Here is a 17,762-nt window from a genome sequence, read left to right on the forward strand (position 1 = left end):
TGGCCTATTTCCCTTTTTTTTTTTTCTTTAATAAAATTCACTTGTGTTTAGCATTTCGCCGATCGTTTAGCACATCAAATTGAACAGGTGTATTGCTTGAAGAGAATTACCTAAAAGACAAATATGGTGTGTTCATGTTACGATACATCAAATGTTTAACACTTCGCCGATTGTTATCTTTTGAGGGGGAGGACTCAGTACGCCTGCGTATACGTTTAGGCACACAACTATTTTTTCAGGATATTGATTAACGATTATATTATATGTTATTTGTATTTGTATATATGTTTATTTATTCATATGTATATATGTTTATCTATATATTGATTCATTTATATACATTTGTCTTTTATATAGTTACCATAAGCGACAAATATAATGGAAAAAAACGATATAAAAAGATAACATTTTATAATCAGAATCTGTCCACTGTAACAATCACAAACATTAGAGTTACAGAAACAAGTATAAAGACAACATCTATATTAAAATTAATAAGTACAATTAACAAGTACAATTATTTTCCATCTTTTTTTTTCCTTTCTGAACTTGATGGTACAGACTAGGTATTGGAATATGACTCTTGCAATTCTGTCTTGTATGTCCAGGTTTGTGACATTGACTACAGATAAGTTGTTTAACAATCTCTCTTTGGGAAGGACGTCTGTTTTTATTTGTTGGATGGCCCGCACGATGACGATGCACAAACGGTGGGTGGATAACACTTGCCTCCTCTGGATGAATCCACTCTTATTGATCTCCTAATGGATTGACTGCCTCCGCGTATACTGTACGATAAAAAGTTGTGCTGTAGTATGGATGCACCCATTGAATGCAAGTGGTGAGCTTCATATATCTAGCTATAGCAATAACATGCATGCAGGGAATCTGTGATAATTGAAATTTTCTATAGGTACATGTCTGCTCCGTCAGGTCGACTAGGGCATCATATTGGTCACTACCAATGACCTGGTATCGTTCAGATGTTATAGAACGCACCTCCAAGTTTGAAGACTTTCGCACACGTTTGGCGATCTTATCTTCAACCCAAGGTGTGTCTAGGCTGATACAAGCATCTGTAAATCATATAAATATAAACAGATCTGGTGAGTAATCAAGTATAAGTTTACTAACACACATTTATAACAAATTATAACATTGAATATGAACTTACTGGTATGATTTTTTCTTTCATAAAACCATCGCTGCAATGTACCTCTGATGAAATTGATTAGCATCATAATAGGTAAGCCTTGAGCGTGTCTGACTAAGGCATTAAATGACTCAATAATATTGGTAGTCATTATATTGTACCTATACCTTAGAAAATATGCCCGTGCCCATTGAACGAAACCCACCTCACACAGGTATGCAACTGCATCAGGGTGCATACGGGCCAATGACTTCATTATATGTTGGAATTCATACTCTGTGTACGCCTTAGCTGCTTTCCAATACGTCTATGTGATTTTGGCATTCTTTTTGTATTTGGACCACATGTTATAATGGAGGTGATGACAACAATAATAGTGGTGCACACTAGAGAATACTTCAGCCATTGTAGAAAATATATTGATATGTCGATCTGAAATGACGGCTAAATGAGGTACCTCACCAATACAATCCCTCAGATTTATTAAAAACCAACACCATGTGTTACGATCTTCCTTATGACTAATCCCAAAAACAAGTAGATATATCTGATTATTCTCATCCAATACAACAATAATAAATAGTTAACCCAGATATCTATCCTTTAAGAAGACAACATCAATACAAATAATTGGTCCAATATGTTGCTGGAATGCATGGATACTGCAACCAAATGTCATGTAAAAGTATTTAAATCGATCCTGCTCATCCGTTAGTGTATGTGTCACAGTTCCCAGATTACAACGTTCTAAATCGAAGCAATACTCTGGCAGCAACATAAACGACTCTTCTGGTGTCCCCCTCAATGATTGAAGCTTCCAATTTCTCGCCTGCCATGCTTGTGCGTATGATATATCAATTTTATATCATCAGCGATATCAGTAATGATCTCCTTTGGTAGATAAACATGATCAACTAATATAAATTTGGTCTTCAAAATTTGTCCTAAAGTTCGGGCATCTGTTTGCCTATGATGAGGTAATATCTGATCTCTATAACATGTGTGACGACTATCCAAATGACATAATTCAAAATTATCACTTTCTCCTACCCTAACTGCCTGTGCACGCCATTTACATTCTTCATTACAACATTTAACCACCCATCTAAGCGTGTCTGATTTGTTCACCAAAAATTGATATCTCCTCCGAAGCGCGTCTTGATATATCGCATCAATGACATGTTGTTTACTTGGAAATAATGTACTAACGTTTAGAAAATCATTATCGGTCGATACTTTTAAGCTTCTGGATGTAGATGGTTGATCAGGAAAATGGGGTAACCAATGAAATGCATTAGTACGAACATTCCCACCAACAAGATTTGTTTCCGAAAAACTACTTGTACCTCTGATATCTTTATTAACGTAGGTCTTCTCTTCAATCTCCGATTCCTCGATTGGAATATCATGTACAACCTTTCTATCAAATTCACTCCATTCTGGAAAAGTTTCTTTGTAGCCATTAAGAAATTCTTCCACATGATACAGTGCACCAACATCAATTTCATTTATATACGTAAAATCTTTCTCTAAAAATTTTTGTTTCGGATTGATCTCGATATTTTGAATCTCTTTTACACCAATAGTTTGATTTTCTAGATAACTACTCGGCTCACCACCTTGTAAATCTTCATCTGCTTGTTGAGCCTCATAATTATCATCATTAGCTGTAGTTATAACAAAAATTGGAACACATTCTTTGAAGAGATTAGATAGACCGTTAAGAACCTCAACATCTTCATCATTCGAAATTTCTATGGGAATGTCGTCGTCGAGATGCTTTGATTTCATGTTTAACTGAATGTTAAATATCCTTCGATCTATATTACACTTGTCGCTCACTATTTGGATTAATTCTTTGAATGATGTGTGTTTTGAAATTTTAATCAGTTTCCTATAACCTCCAACATATTTTATAACATCGCCACCCTTTTCTATCCATTTTCTCCCATATCTAATTGAAGCATATTCAGCCATTTAGATTAATCCTACAATAAAATATATAATCAACATAAATAATATGACTAAAAATACTATTTACAGATGTCTATTACATAATTATACCTATTCCATAATTCAATTATATATTGTGACTATTTAAATATTTTAATTAATGTTATACTAATTTGTGAAAATATCACTTTATTTTTACATTGTATAATATCATGTTTTTCTAAATATTATCTAACATATTTCTAACCCCCTTCATTGTAAAATATCATTTTACCTTCTAATATTATCTTTTCAAAACTATCCTCTAACACCTTTTATTAACAAATATCATTTTATCCTATACTATTATAATATTTACAACATAACCTCTCTAATTTTTATTATTTTATTTATTACACACAACTATAATTTATTATATAAAATATCACATATAATTACATTATTAATAAAATAATAACGATTGAAATAATAGCAGAGATAAATACCTTCAAAAGACGAACTTTTCTCTTCTCGCCTGAAATTCTGAACACAAACTTCTTTTCTTTTTTCAAAAATCTCTCTCAGATATGTTAAAAATGAAAGAAGATATGTGATTTATATATAAATAAAGGAAGAATAGTTTTAATATTATTTTGGGGTATTTTTGTTTAAAAGCCTTAAATTAAGGGTATTTTGTTTAAACTCCAACATTAGAGGTAAATTTGTTTATTACCCTTAAAAAAATAATAATTTAATTAAGAAGGGTAGTTTTGATATTTAAGGAGATATTTGAGGCATTTTCGTTTAAATATTTTAATATAAGAGTATTTTTGCTTAAACCTAAAAAATTAGGATAAATTTGTATATTGTTCTAAAAAAAGAGATAATTATTTTAATTTCCCTAATAAAAATCCATAAGTTTAACTTAATAAAAATAAATCCATAAGTTTTTAGTAATTTTACTTTTTATTATATATATATAAAATTAATAAAAATAATTTAAAATATGAATAAAGAAAAAAATAAAATGATTGAAAACGTTTTTATAATAATTCTTGTGCTTTTTTGCAGGCGATAATTGTGGCGGCTGAGCACAATTTGAAACCCGTAGAATCCAAGGCTTGCAATTAAGTGGGTACGCTATTCGAGAATGTTGCTTGTTTCCTATATGGCCCCACCTAACTCCAATTAATTACACTCTCTCTCTCTCTCACCTCAACAGCTGTCACTTAATAATATCAGTTCGTTTCAATTCAACAACCAAAACCAAACCACACACCATCTCTCTTATCTTATCTTATCTTATCTTAATCCTACTTGATTATTGTTTTTTGCATTAAAATTAAAACCACCCTTTCAATTAATTATTCACTTTAAACCAAAACTCATAATTTCTTCTCTCTTTCATGTTCCCATCTGTTTGAGGCCCTATGCAAAACGGTACCGTATAATAAATACTTTAAAGTTGTTTCTTTTTCCATTAAAAAATTGTAGAAAAATCATAAATACATCCGAAGATTTTTGTTTAAATCTTTTTAATATTTATTTCTTAAATTTTTATTTTAAATGTATAAAAATAAAAAAAATATATAAATAATTTAAATATATATTTTTTACTTCAGTGTATTAGAACTAACTATTTATAACCCTTGCGCGTATTTGTAATTTTCTGAAGATTAATTTACCTCCTCTTTACTACCTATAAAAACATATTCTGCTTTTTCAGCCGTGAGAGAGAGTCATTAATTAAACTCTGCAAAGTGGAAGGTAAATTTTCTTTTTTCAGATTTTATTCAGATCAAAGTAAGTTTGATTTGTCTCTTTTCGTTTTTATATTTATATTTTATTTTTTAATAAACAAAGTTTATATTCTTCAGATCTCTAAGTGTTCGTCCTCTCTTTTGGTGTATGCTCTTCCTTCCTTTATATAGGTGCTAAAGGAATGGATGCTCATTAAGGTTCCTCAACTGCTTCATTACCGGTAATGCTTGGATCCAGCTTTAGTTTTAATTATATATCAGCTTCTACTTCACTGTCTTGCTTACACTCATTTTGTGTGTTTTTTTAGGAACAGATCTCTATTCAAGTTCTGTGCTTCTTTAGTTGCTTATCTTTTTCCTATATTTCGTTTTTTACTCGGCTTTATTGGTGCTGTGCGCATGTATACATGAACATTTTATTTTTAAGTGAAACTGTTAAATTTTTGTTGATTTCAAACATACGTGTATGTATTCGGTTGTGTGACTTTACATATGATTTACTTGTAATTTATGCTGCCACGTGCTTGTTGAACTTGTATTGTTTTTTAATACAAATTACAATGATGCAGATTGGTGTGTTAAGATCCATACTCCAACTGTGATGGGGAAGACTCCTGGAAAATGGATTAAGACCTTATTTCGGGGAAAGAAATCCTCCAAATCTGACTTTAAAGGAAGAGATATTCTGGTAATTAATTTCCATCTTAATTTTTGCCTTTTAATTCGATCAGCTTATTTCTTTTTCTCTTCTCCTATGTCCATGCGTAATCGCATATTGCTTCGAAAAGAGTGGGGAATTACATGGCCGGAATGTAGCGCTGAAGTTTGTTTCTGTATTCATGCAATTAGGCAGTGTTTGTGTCCTGTTTAATCGCATACTCAATTAAGTAGGTCGTTCAAATGCTTAGAAGTGACTTGTATAGAAAGCGAAGGCGGAATTGTCATTGGCTAGTTGACTATAATGCCATTACTTTTTGTTTTAACTATAGTTGAGCATATGCAATTTCTAATTAGCATCTGAATCTTGTCTTAAGAAATCTGCGAACACAGGAGAGTCATTGATTTCTTCTAAAGTGCCTGTCTCTGATTCACTTGTGGCTCCTCTGTTGATCTCACAACCTACTCTTGAGACTGGTTCTAGAATTGGAGTGGACTCAAAAAATGGTGTAGCCGCAGAATTAACAGATGAAGGGGTTAATCTTTTGTCTGCAAAAGGAGATGGAAGTCTTCAAACAGTTATTGATTTGGGTTCGGAAAAAGACCCTGATAGAATTCTGCATAACCAAGCTGCCACAAGGGCCCAATCTGCATTTAGAGGTTATCGGGTAAATTTCTTTTTGCTCTAATTGTTAAGACCTTGTCTGAATTAAATGTAATGAACTGAGAATTTTCATGTCACGCATTCACAATCCTACTTTTCTATTATTTTTCAATTTTGAAAACTTTTGATTTGATGAATTAATTTTGTTGAATAATTTTCTCTGTCAATGATAATTTCCATATTGTTCTGAAGCCTGACTGTTGTAGCAAAATTGCCTGTTGTTTAAATATCTGGATAGTAGAAATAAAGATTGGACATGCGGTGGAAATGATGTAGAAAGAACTGTTTTAAATGTGTTTTGGCCCATGTGCAAAATTTGTGTTATTTTGTGTGTTTGATTCTAGTACATTGTGGTACATGTAAGTTTCTCTGTGGCAATTTAATCTGATAATAATTCAAAAGTGATATATGCTTATTTTGCTTTGAAATTAAGAATTTAATGATAATCAGCCCTCAGCTTACCTGCTACTGTGATAGAAACATTTAACTTGTTTCATGGAGACGGAAGGCTGAACAGCTTTAATTAATATATGAATTAATGAGTACCAAATTATTTTAGAAATGTTTCTTTAAAAGACTATGTAGGCATATGGAGCCATGTTAAACAGGCCAGGCTGTTGACCTCATTTATTAATAATACGATCAAGGTGTTGCAAAATTAATTGATTGAGTGCATAGGAAATTGGAGTTCTTTTATTTTCCTACATAAAGGGAGGACATTTAGGCTTTACAATGACACAAGGGTCACTCTAATATAAGCTGTTTACTATAGTTTCCTAACTTCACACCATTCTGCAAAGCTAACACCGGCAAAAGTTCTTTCAATTAGAATGAAGCTGAAACACCCTTTTGCTTTATTTTCTTGTTGACATATAAATATTTGATTCTTTTTGTTAAGTTCTGCTATGCTTACTAGCTTAATTCCTGTAAAGGCTCGCCGTGCATTTCGAACCCTCAAAGGCATCATCAGGCTCCAAGCTCTTATTCGTGGTCACTTGGTTAGAAGACAAGCTATTTCTACATTGCTCTGCATACAGAGAATTGTTAAGTTTCAGGCGCTGGCTCGAGGTCAGAAGGTGAGACGGTCTGATATTGGGATTGAAGTACAAAAGATATGCAGTCAGGGAGTGGTTCTGGTAATTTTTTCTGATTTATATACATGGTAATACTTAATATTTCCTATCATGATGTTTATTGGAGGAATATATTGCCTTCATATTACGTGGCTCCATTAGTTTTTGTTTCACTGTATACAAGTGCTGAAGCTTTTCATAATTGTATATAAGAATAGATCACATTGGTTCTATGAATGGGCTTGTTGAATTTTCTTTTCACCATTATGATAATATTTCTGTGTGTTTGAGTATCTTCAAATCTTTTCTCTTATGTTATTTTACCCCTATTGTCTATGTTTTCAATCAGGTAGACTGTTCGAATTCAGCTGTAATAAATACATTTACTGTAGCAGGGAAGCTCTCAGAAAATGCTATTATTCAGAAGGTCTGATTCACTTATATATTTCTAGTATATGGTTCAAAAGTTCTTTTCTTTTCAGGTGGCCATTTCTATATTGTTTTTAGCTTCAGCTTTGTGGAATGAGATAAAACTCTTGATAGAAGGATTTTATCTTGTTTGGTGCCAATGTTCATTCAGTTGGATAATGCTGTATGGGTGGCAGGATGGGATATATCCTGGTCTTGTACATGCGTCTGTTTTATATTTTCCCTTTGTTGAGTGTTTTTGTTACGGCTGATTGCTATACGTGGTGCATTTGATGTATTCCCATTCACTTGTTTGACGTATTGGCTTTAGGTCAGTCAAGAAATTTTGTGATGGCTGCAAAAAGACCTGTTATCTAGGTAGGGATGCCAATGGGGCAGGTTGGGTTGGACACTATGAAGTACATACCCATGCACAAATCTTTTGTGAATACCCGAATTCATTCTATTATCAACTCTAAAAGTGGGAATGGTTTTGGGTTTGGGCCATTTTTTATTGGAAACCCTAGGATTGCTTTATTTGGCCATTGTTTCATATAAAAAAAAGTCAAATCTTACACAATTGATAATTTTTTAAATAAATTAACCAAAATGAAAAATAATAATATTATCAAAGATGAAATTTATATTCAAAGTTCTATAATTATACCACGAAAATTATCCAAACAAATCATGAACCAAAGAAATAAAATTAGAGGTTGAAAGTCTAAAGATTCACATGACTTTAAGATTCAAGCACCATATGCATAAACCCAAAACAATTTAATTACATACTTCAAATTTAGATTCACTAGTCGAGAAGATGGCAATAAATTAGTTTGAAGTAAGTCAAATGGAGGAATAAGGTTGTGGTGGTTAAGGGTTTTTTCTTCTGTTTTTGTTTAAAAAAAGGGTGAAATAACAATCTTTTGTAAATACTATCTAGGATTCTATATTATTTTTTAATAGTATTGTACACCATGCTGCATGTGTCATCCTTTCAAGTAATTAGTTTACCACGTGGTTGTAAATTACGTTTTTATTATTATGACCAATGTCAGCTTTTGGCTTCATCACCTTCTGCAATGCCTCTACACTTGAGCTACTATCCGGGGGAACCTAACTCTACTTGGCAGTGGCTTGAGCGCTGGACAAAGGCACTATTTTGGCAACCCCACCTGCAATCAAAGAAGAATATCCAATCGAAGTCTCAAATCAAGCGTGGCAGTTCAAAAACTGTAGAAACTAACAGCAACGTGTTGAAGAGAAATGTCAGAAAGTCAAGTCTAAATACTAAAAATGGTTCAGTTCGTTCTACTTATGAGTCTGAGAAATCTAAATGCAATCCCAGGAAAGTTTCCACCTATCCTGTTGATTCTGTTCATGAACATCCACAAAATGATTTTCTGAAGGTAAAACGCAATTTAAGAAAGAATTCTAGCTCCACAAGAGAAGCAACTGAGCAATTGGAGGTTGATAATGAGAAACGAAAGCTTGGTCCAAAAAAATCATCAAATGCTGCTGTCCCTGATGTTCCAGCACATGGGAACAGTGATTCTTTTGAGAAGATGATCAATGTGTCTTTGTCAGTGTCTAAACATTCTGATGTTGACACAGCTTTGAAATTGTCAGAAGATGATGGTCCAGTTGATGCATTACCTGACCATCCAGCACCTGACTTGCAACCTACAGAGAGCAATGGTAAGGTTGAAAATACACAAGGGACAAATGATGAACTAAATTCTAAGGATCATCATATTAGCATTAAGAACCAAAAAAATAGCCAGAGAAGAGCCTCTTTGCCCGCAAAAATTGATCATCAAGAAAATGTGTTACATAGTACACCAAAAGTGCCTATCTATATGACACCAACTGAATCTACCCCAAAAGTGCCTAGCTATATGGCACCGACTGAATCTGCCAAGGCTAAGCTTAGAGGACAAAGCTCCCCCAGGTTTTCACAAGATTTAGTTGAGAATAATGGTATAGCCAGGCGGCATTCTCTGCCATCTTCCAATGGTAAGCCAAGTTCACTGTCTCCAAGAGTAACAAGACTTGTTCAAGCAGCTGGCAAAGGAGTAGTCAGACCGGATCGATCCCTAACATCTTCTCGAGATGGTGGTGGTAAGTACATTTGATCCCATTCCAGTATGCCCTTTATATGTTTGACTACATAAATTCTAGTTCATGGATTTGTATGGATGCTTAGACACATAGATACACATTTACCAATTGGTGAGTTATTTGGAATGGTAGGTGTTGATGCATGGATATTAAGGATGATTTACTTCATCTCTGCAGATAGGTATGCCATAGTTATGTTTTGCTGTGATGAATCTATCTGCAGAGCTACAAGTTCTGCTTAATATAGATGACCAACTTTATTGTCTATGATTATTGATAAACTGAGATCTTTTCTTATATTTATTGTAAAGTCTCAGAAGTCCTTGGGAAGCATATATTTTAGACTTTTTTTTAGGTGGTGGAGGGTGGGTTATTGTGTACTGAGGTGGCAATTTAAAAATATGAGTTCTTATTTGACTTGATAAAGATTTAAAATGGATAATTCTCTTTCTAATTGATTGTTGTGGGCCTTCCTATTTCAGACAAGGTGATCCAAGCAGAGTGGAGGAGGTGATTTGCAGTCTATCACGAAAAGTCAATCAAAGAGGTGAAACAAAAATGTTAAGTAGGATTCATTTATGTCTAAGAATTGTAGAACAATGAATTGGATACGTCAGGTCCTACATGATGTGTGGTTTGTGCCAAGCGATTTCAATTTTCTTAGTTGGGGTTGTGAGTGGGTAAATATTTAAAGGTTCCAGAGCATGGGCTGGTTTCTTTCGTGTTTTCTTTGCTGTACAATTAATTTTGCTGCATTTTTAACTATTAGATATTCAAGTGTGTAGAATTTCTATTTCAAATTTCAACAGTGCGACGGAATCGTTGAAAAATAGATACTATATATGTATCTACTCTGGGAAATCTTGTTAATTTTAAATATAAATCTCGGACAATGGCCCATTGAGGAAGCTGCCAAAAATTCTTAATATTGCCTGTATTAAATAACTGTCAGAGCCAACTTCTGAATTTGGCAACTCTTCTTATTGTGGCTGTTAAAACACATAATAGCCTGGACCTTAGTGAAGACTTGTGTTTCTTATTTAGGGTCACATGGGTGGTGGGGCCTCAGCTGTGATGCATTTTTATTGACAATTTTCTCTCTTAGTTGAGGTTCTAATTCACCAAATGCCATAGGCATATAGAGAAATTCCAGGAGTCCAGTCAGGGTGGAACTTTGCCGGGCTCTCTGTGTAACCGTTTCCCAGATAAACGCACCCATAAGCTGCTGATGCACCACCATATATTTTAGCATTTGCATCATAAGACCAGATAATATTTCCAGTGTCGGTGTCCATCGCGTACAGAGGACCATTAGGAGATTCAGAACCGGCAAAGGGGATTTGGTTTACTAGGGTGACAGGCGCTTGTGCAGTGTCATCACTGGGATTTGCGGTCGACCAAACAATTTTCCCTGTACTTGCGTCAAGAGCTACCCTAGCTCCAGCCGTCGTTCTTTGCATAGAAGGTGCAAGAGGGAAACTCACTTGGTCACTGTCGGCAATGTTTGTATACACTCTTTTCCCATCAGTGGCAGCACCTCATATTCCCCCTCCCTCCTTGCCACCTGGTCCAGCCAACTGCACCCCAAGTATAAGATTTCATTTTGAATTTCTTGGTTTTGTTGTTTGCAGAGGTAAAATATTGAAGTTTAAATCAGAGTTGCAGGCTTACCTTGAACCAGACTATGTCACCATTGTCGCTGTCTAACAACCATACAAACCCACTTTTTTGTACTGCCACTGCAACATCACGCATTGTCCTGTTTACATAAATGCTAAGTAGCATTGGAGCTTCTCCAAAGTCAGCATCAATGTTTGCCCTGGAGGACAGTCAGGGTTATCAGGAGCCAAACATGCGAAATAGAAGACATCATAGCCACCCAGTTGCCTTGTCCATGCAATCCTTCCAGAATCACTATCGAATGCTAGTATTGAATTGAAGTTGACGTCAGGTCCAATGCAAAAGATCGGGCTTAGTTGGTGGTTTGGTCTGATTATTTTGGTTCTCTTGACATCGTAGCACATCAGGAGGAGCTGTGTAGAGGTTCCCAGTTCCTATATAAACATGTCGTCTTTTAAAATAAATGGCAGGACTACTTCCCCATACAGCGGCACCTGAGTAACCATCCAGTTTGCCTCCATTATCAGGAAGCATGTAGGTTCGCCATATGATTCTGCTAGCTAGAGCATCTACCTTTGCAAGGCTGCCGCGGAAAGTGCAAAACTCTTCAGCTGGTAAGGCCTACTCTAATGAAGATACTCCAACATATAATCCCCTATAAATTGAAACACAGTTCTTTAAAGAAAACTTTACAAATGGTTTATATGCTGAACTAATCAGCTGGGTTCACTCTCCTCGGATAGACTGTTCCGGACATAGTGATTTGAGCTCGAGGACGTGAATCTAGCTGAGTAGACCACACAAGTCTCCCAGTTGATCTAGTAACAGCGATTACAACTGCTGGGCCATATATTCCGACAATTAATAAGCTACCGGCTATGGTGGGAGTTGTTCTTAAGACAGTAATGTTTGTTAGCTGTTAAACTTGCTAAATAAGGCAATGGAGACAAATTGCCATGGGATCTGCAAGATGCTATTTATAAGTTGATTATAAATTGATTTGATTAGTTATTTTTTTTAAGAGTTGGCTGGTTAATTCCTTAATTTGTATTGGCTCTTACTTTATAAAGTTTGTAATTTTTCTATTAATTGCAGAGAGAATAAAAGATACAGTACTTCTGTTCCTATCTCCTTGTTCTTGATTTTGAAATTAAAATAGTCTAGGCCAATTAGTTCCAACAATTGGTATCAGAGCCACGAAAAAAAAAGGAGGAGATGGCCACGAACGGATTTCAAACCCCAAAGCTCACAAAGCAAAACTATGATATCTGGTGCATCCAGATGAGAGCTCTCCTTGGATCAATGGATGTCTGGGAGTTAGTCCAAGATGGATACGATGAACCCGCAGATGCTGAAGCTGAAGATGCGATGTCTCAAGAAGAAAAAAAGGAGATGAAAGGAATGAGGAAGAAGGATAAGAAGACCCTGTTTACAATTTATCAGGGCGTAGATGAAAGCATGTTTGAGCTCATTGCCTCGGCAGAGACATCTAAGGAAGCCTGGGATCTTCTAAAGAAATCATTTCGAGGCGTAGAAAAGGTTAAAAAAGTCCGTCTTCAAACGCTGAGGTCTCAGTTTGAGACGATAAAACAAGAAGGTTCAGAATCAATGGCTGATTACTTCTCGCGAGTCATTGGAATTATGCATCAGATGAGACGGAATGGTGAAACAATCCAAGGAACTCGAGTAATCGAAAAGATCCTGCGGTCCCTGGTTCTAAAATACAAAATGGTGGCAATAACCATTAAGGAATCAAATGATCTGGAAAATATGTCAGTGGAGTAGCTCATGGGTTCTCTTCAAGCATACGAAGAAAGGTTTAAAGAAGACGACCAACCAGTCGAACAAGGATTGCAGACTAGGTTGACGATGCGAGATTCCAAAAGTGAAAGCAGCAGCGGAAGTTGGCGAAGAGAAAGAGGCCCAGGGAAAGGAAGAGGTCGTGGAAGACAAAATTATGGACAAGACAAAGAAGATGAAGTAAAAACTAACTACAATCAAAGGGGACGTGGTCGAGGACAAAGTAGTGGCAGAGGCAGAGGTAACAAAGCAGAGATAAAGTGCTATAATTTTCAGAAATTCGGACATTATGCATTCGAATGCTGGCACCGAAAGGAAAACAGGGTACATTTTGTTGAAAAAGAAGAAAAAATGCAAGATGATATTCTGCTAATGGCCTACAACAATTCAGAAGCAAGTGAATCTGGCACCTGGTACTTGGATACAGGTGCCTCGAACCATATTTGTGGATCTAAAGAGTGCTTTGCTGAACTTGATGAAAGCTACTCAGGTGAAATTGCATTAGGAGATTTATCTAGAAGACCAGTAAAGGGAAAAGGTCAAATTACGTTGGAACTGAAGAATGGAGAGCACAAATATATTGGAGGAGTGTATTACGTACCAGACATGAAAAACAACATCTTAAGTATGGGGCAGCTACTTGAAAAGGGATATGAGATTCAAATGAAAGATTCAACACTTCAAATGCAAGACAAGAATCAGAATCTCGTAGCCCTTGTAAAGATGGCGAAGAACAGGATGTTTCCTCTATCCTTGAGTGTATGCAATCCGAAGTGTCTTAAAGCTTCGATTGACATCGACTCAACCCTTTGGCACTCAAGGTATGGACATCTAAATTATGACTCATTAGATCTATTAAAAGGAATGGTAACTGGGATGCCAAAAATACAGAAACCAAAACAGTTGTGTGAAGTATGTGTTATGGGCAAACAACAAAGAAGCACCTTTCCAAGTAAAGGATCAAGAAGAGCTGCCCAGCAATTGGAGCTAGTACATTCAGATGTCTGCGGACCAATAACCCCTGCTTCTATGAGCGAAAATAGATACATCTTGACGTTTACAAATGATTATAGTGGAAAAATGTGGGCTTATGTATTAAAGGAAAAAGGAGAGGTGTTATCTAAATTCAGAGAGTTTAAAACTATGGTTGAGAAGCAGAGTGGAACCCGGATAAAAAAGCTGAGAACTGATAATGGAGGAGAATACACCTAAAATGAATTTGAGATGTTCTGTACACAGCATGGGATAATGCACCAATACACTATGCCTTACACTCCCCAACAGAATGGAGTGTCTGAAAGAAAGAACAGAACCATCCTTAATATGGTTCGATATATGTTAAAAGAAAGCCACATGCCGAAGGAGTTCTGGGGAGATGCTGTGGTATGTGCAGTCTATCTGTTAAATCGTTTTCCCTCTAAAAGATTAGATGGTGTAACACCTGAGGAGGCATGAAGTAAAAGAAAACCAAAAGTCGATCATCTGAGAGTTTTCGGATGTACTGCATATGCCAAGACACCTGATGTAAAGAGAACGAAGTTGGAAGATAAAAGCATGAGGTGTATATTTCTTGGATATAATGAAGCTGCTAAAGGGTACAAGCTATATGAGCCAGTAAATAGGAAAATAATATAGTCAGCAGATGTTATCTTTGATGAAAAGAATTTCTGGAATTGGGATGAGCAAATAGAAAAGAAAGGAAAGCAAGCTGTAATAGAAATAGAAGAAAAACAAGATTTTTGGAACAATTATCCCGAAGTAAGAGAAGTAGGTGACTCAAGCACTCAAAATAGGAGATGTGATCAAACAGAAGCTCAAGAAGTAGAAGGTGGTAGCCCATTAGCACGAAGAACTAGAAGCATTCAGGACATATACAACAATACACAGAGATTAGATACAGATGACAGTTTTTCTCTGTTTTGTTTATTTGCAGATTTTGATCCTCTGACGTATGAGGAAGCTTCACAAGAGGAGAAATGGATGAAAGCAATGGAGGAAGAAATTCAAGCCATTCACAGAAATCAAACCTGGGAGTTGGTTGATCTACCCAAGAACCAAAAGGCCATAGATGTGAAGTGGGTGTTCAAAACCAAGAAAAACTCTCTAGGAGAAGTTGAAAAACACAAAGCGAGATTAGTCGTGAAGGGATACAAGCAGAAGCAAGGAATTGACTACGATGAGGTATTTGCTCCAGTGGCTCGCTTTGATACAATTCGGCTATTGCTGGCAGTGGCAGCTCAAAAGAGATGGAAGCTGTTTCAAATGGATGTAAAATCAGCCTTTCTAAATGGCTACCTCGAAGAAGAAGTATATGTTCATCAACCTCCTGGATTTGTGGCAAAAGGAGAAGAAATTAAAGTCTGCAAGCTCAGAAAAGCATTGTATGGGTTGAAGCAAGCTCCAAGGGCTTGGAATGCAAGGATTGATGCCTACTTTACACAAGTTGGATTCACTAAATGCCCACATGAGCATGCTTTGTACACAAAAATGGATGCTAATGGTGACATATTGATAATATGTGTGTATGTAGACGATCTAATATTTACAGGAAACAATGCTGAAATGATTCAAGAGTTTAAAGCCTCAATGGAGAAGGAATTTGAGATGATTGATCTCGGACTCATGGCACATTTTCTTGGACTGGAAATAAAACAAAGCAGGAAGGGAGTCTCTGTATCTCAAACCGGTTATGCTAAAAAAATTTTGGAGAAGTTTGGAATAGTGGACTGTAGTTCAGTAGACACAGCTATAGAGTTTGGGACTAAACTAACTAGAGAGGATGAAGGAAGGTATGTAAATCCTACTTACTTTAAGAGTTTGGTAGGAAGTCTTAGATATTTAACTTGCACAAGACCTGACATTCTGTTTGGAGTTGGTCTGGTAAGTCGATTCATGGAAGAACCAAGAAGTTCTCACTTGCTAGCTGCAAAGAGAATTCTTCGTTACATTAAGGGGACTGCAACATTTGGTTTAATGTATCCTTCAGAACAGAGTCATGAGGAGTTAAGGGGCTTTAGTGATAGTGATTGGGCTGGTAATCCTGATGATAGGAAAAGTACAACTGGATTTGTATTCTATTTTGGAGATACAACATTCACTTGGACCTCAAAGAAGCAACCTATAGTTGCTCTTTCATCATGCGAAGCTGAGTATCTAGTTGCAGCTTCAGGGACTTGCCATGCTGTATGGCTAAGAAAGCTTCTAAAAGAACTGAGGTTGCAGCAATGTAGTCCAACAAAATTCTTCATAGACAACAAGTCAGCTATTGCTTTAGCAAAAAATCCAGTTCATCACGAGAGGTCTAAACATATTGACACTCGATTCCATTTCATTCGAGAACAGATAAAGGCAGGGGAGATTGAATTGGTGTACATACAATCAAAGGAACAAGTAGTTGACATATTGACAAAGCCACTGAAGGTAGAAGGTTTTTCAGTTCTTCGAAGCAAGCTGGGAATATGTGATTTGAAGACTGAGCATGGTTGATAAAATGGTGATGATTGGCAAACGTGGTTAAGTTTCAAGTTTAAGGGGGAGTTTGTTAGCTGTTAAACTTGCTAAATAAGGCAATGAAGACAAATTGCCATGGGATCTGCAAGATGCTATTTATAAGTTGATTATAAATTGATTTGATTAGTTATTTTTGTTAAGAGTTGGCTGGTTAATTCCTTAATTTGTGTTGGCTCTTACTTTATAAAGTTTGTAATTTTTCTATTAATTGTAGAGAGAATAAAAGATACAGTACTTCTGTTCTTATCTCCTTGTTCTTGATTTTGAAATTAAAATAGTCTAGGCCAATTAGTTCCAACAATGTTGACAATGATCCCAGTACCATTTAATCCTGTTAACTCAGCAAGGTTCTTCTTCCATATAAGAGCACCACTTAAGGCATTAACTGCATATAAATTTCCATTCCATGATGGAAAGTAGACCACTCCGTCTGATATTGCTGGAGTTGCTGTTATGTCTTTGCCAGCATAAAATATCTATCTAAGCCGTAACTTGTTCGCAGTTGAGGGATTGATGAGCACCTCTTCACTGGCATACCTTCTGTTATTTAAGTCTCCTCCATGATTTAGCCACTGACAAAAGCCATATATTACGTAAAATGACTAATTAGAATTTGCTCCCTAACGTATAAATTTTGAGAAGCTGAAATCGCACAAAGTATTGGCACTTACATGAACTGCTTGATTGTAATGCCCTAAGTAGCACGGAAACTTACAATAGGATGTGTTTCCACGTTTCGAAAACGTTTCCGTTTCCGAAACTCTTTGAAACTTGTAAGAAACGTTTCGGGTCATTTCAAAATTTTTGAAAAATTTTGAAACACATTTATTTTAGGAGAAAAATCGTGAAATTAATTAAACACATATCTTTTATATTTTCAAACCGAAAAATGTCTTTAAATCTTATATTGATTTTGTAACATTTACTAACTCATAATACATGAAAATTTTAAGTCTCATTAATAATAGTAGAAATTTTGTTGTTTCATACAGTTCAGAGGTTTTTTGTTATTTTTTAATATCTAATATACACTTAGATAGATTTTAATGAAAATAATTTTCTTA

The 17,762-nt window shown here is 35.5% G+C and overlaps 1 protein-coding gene and 1 pseudogene across 4 annotated transcripts; one reads left to right on the forward strand and one right to left on the reverse strand.

Annotated features, from left to right (window-relative positions):
• Positions 1-4,807: 4,807 nt before the first annotated feature.
• On the forward strand, positions 4,808-10,672 carry LOC123213745 (protein IQ-DOMAIN 29-like). Of its 4 annotated transcripts, none has more exons than XM_044633254.1 (9): positions 4,808-4,852; positions 5,017-5,066; positions 5,415-5,533; positions 5,880-6,170; positions 7,099-7,302; positions 7,589-7,666; positions 8,706-9,768; positions 9,901-9,949; positions 10,251-10,672. In XM_044633254.1, the coding sequence occupies exons 3-9, from the start codon at positions 5,447-5,449 to the stop codon at positions 10,369-10,371; spliced, it is 1,893 nt and encodes a 630-aa protein (XP_044489189.1). In that variant the 5' UTR covers positions 4,808-4,852; positions 5,017-5,066; positions 5,415-5,446; the 3' UTR covers positions 10,372-10,672. The 4 variants fall into 4 exon arrangements, with proteins under 4 accessions (XP_044489189.1, XP_044489188.1, XP_044489191.1 ...); XM_044633253.1 differs by having other exon boundaries at positions 4,810-4,852; positions 4,963-5,066; XM_044633255.1 differs by having other exon boundaries at positions 4,835-4,888.
• Positions 10,673-10,874: 202 nt separating this feature from the next.
• On the reverse strand, positions 10,875-17,492 carry LOC123213682 (annotated as a pseudogene).
• Positions 17,493-17,762: the final 270 nt, after the last annotated feature.

Source organism: Mangifera indica, chromosome 4 (genome assembly GCF_011075055.1).
Source record: "Mangifera indica cultivar Alphonso chromosome 4, CATAS_Mindica_2.1, whole genome shotgun sequence".
In the NCBI taxonomy this organism is placed as follows: domain Eukaryota; kingdom Viridiplantae; phylum Streptophyta; class Magnoliopsida; order Sapindales; family Anacardiaceae; genus Mangifera; species Mangifera indica.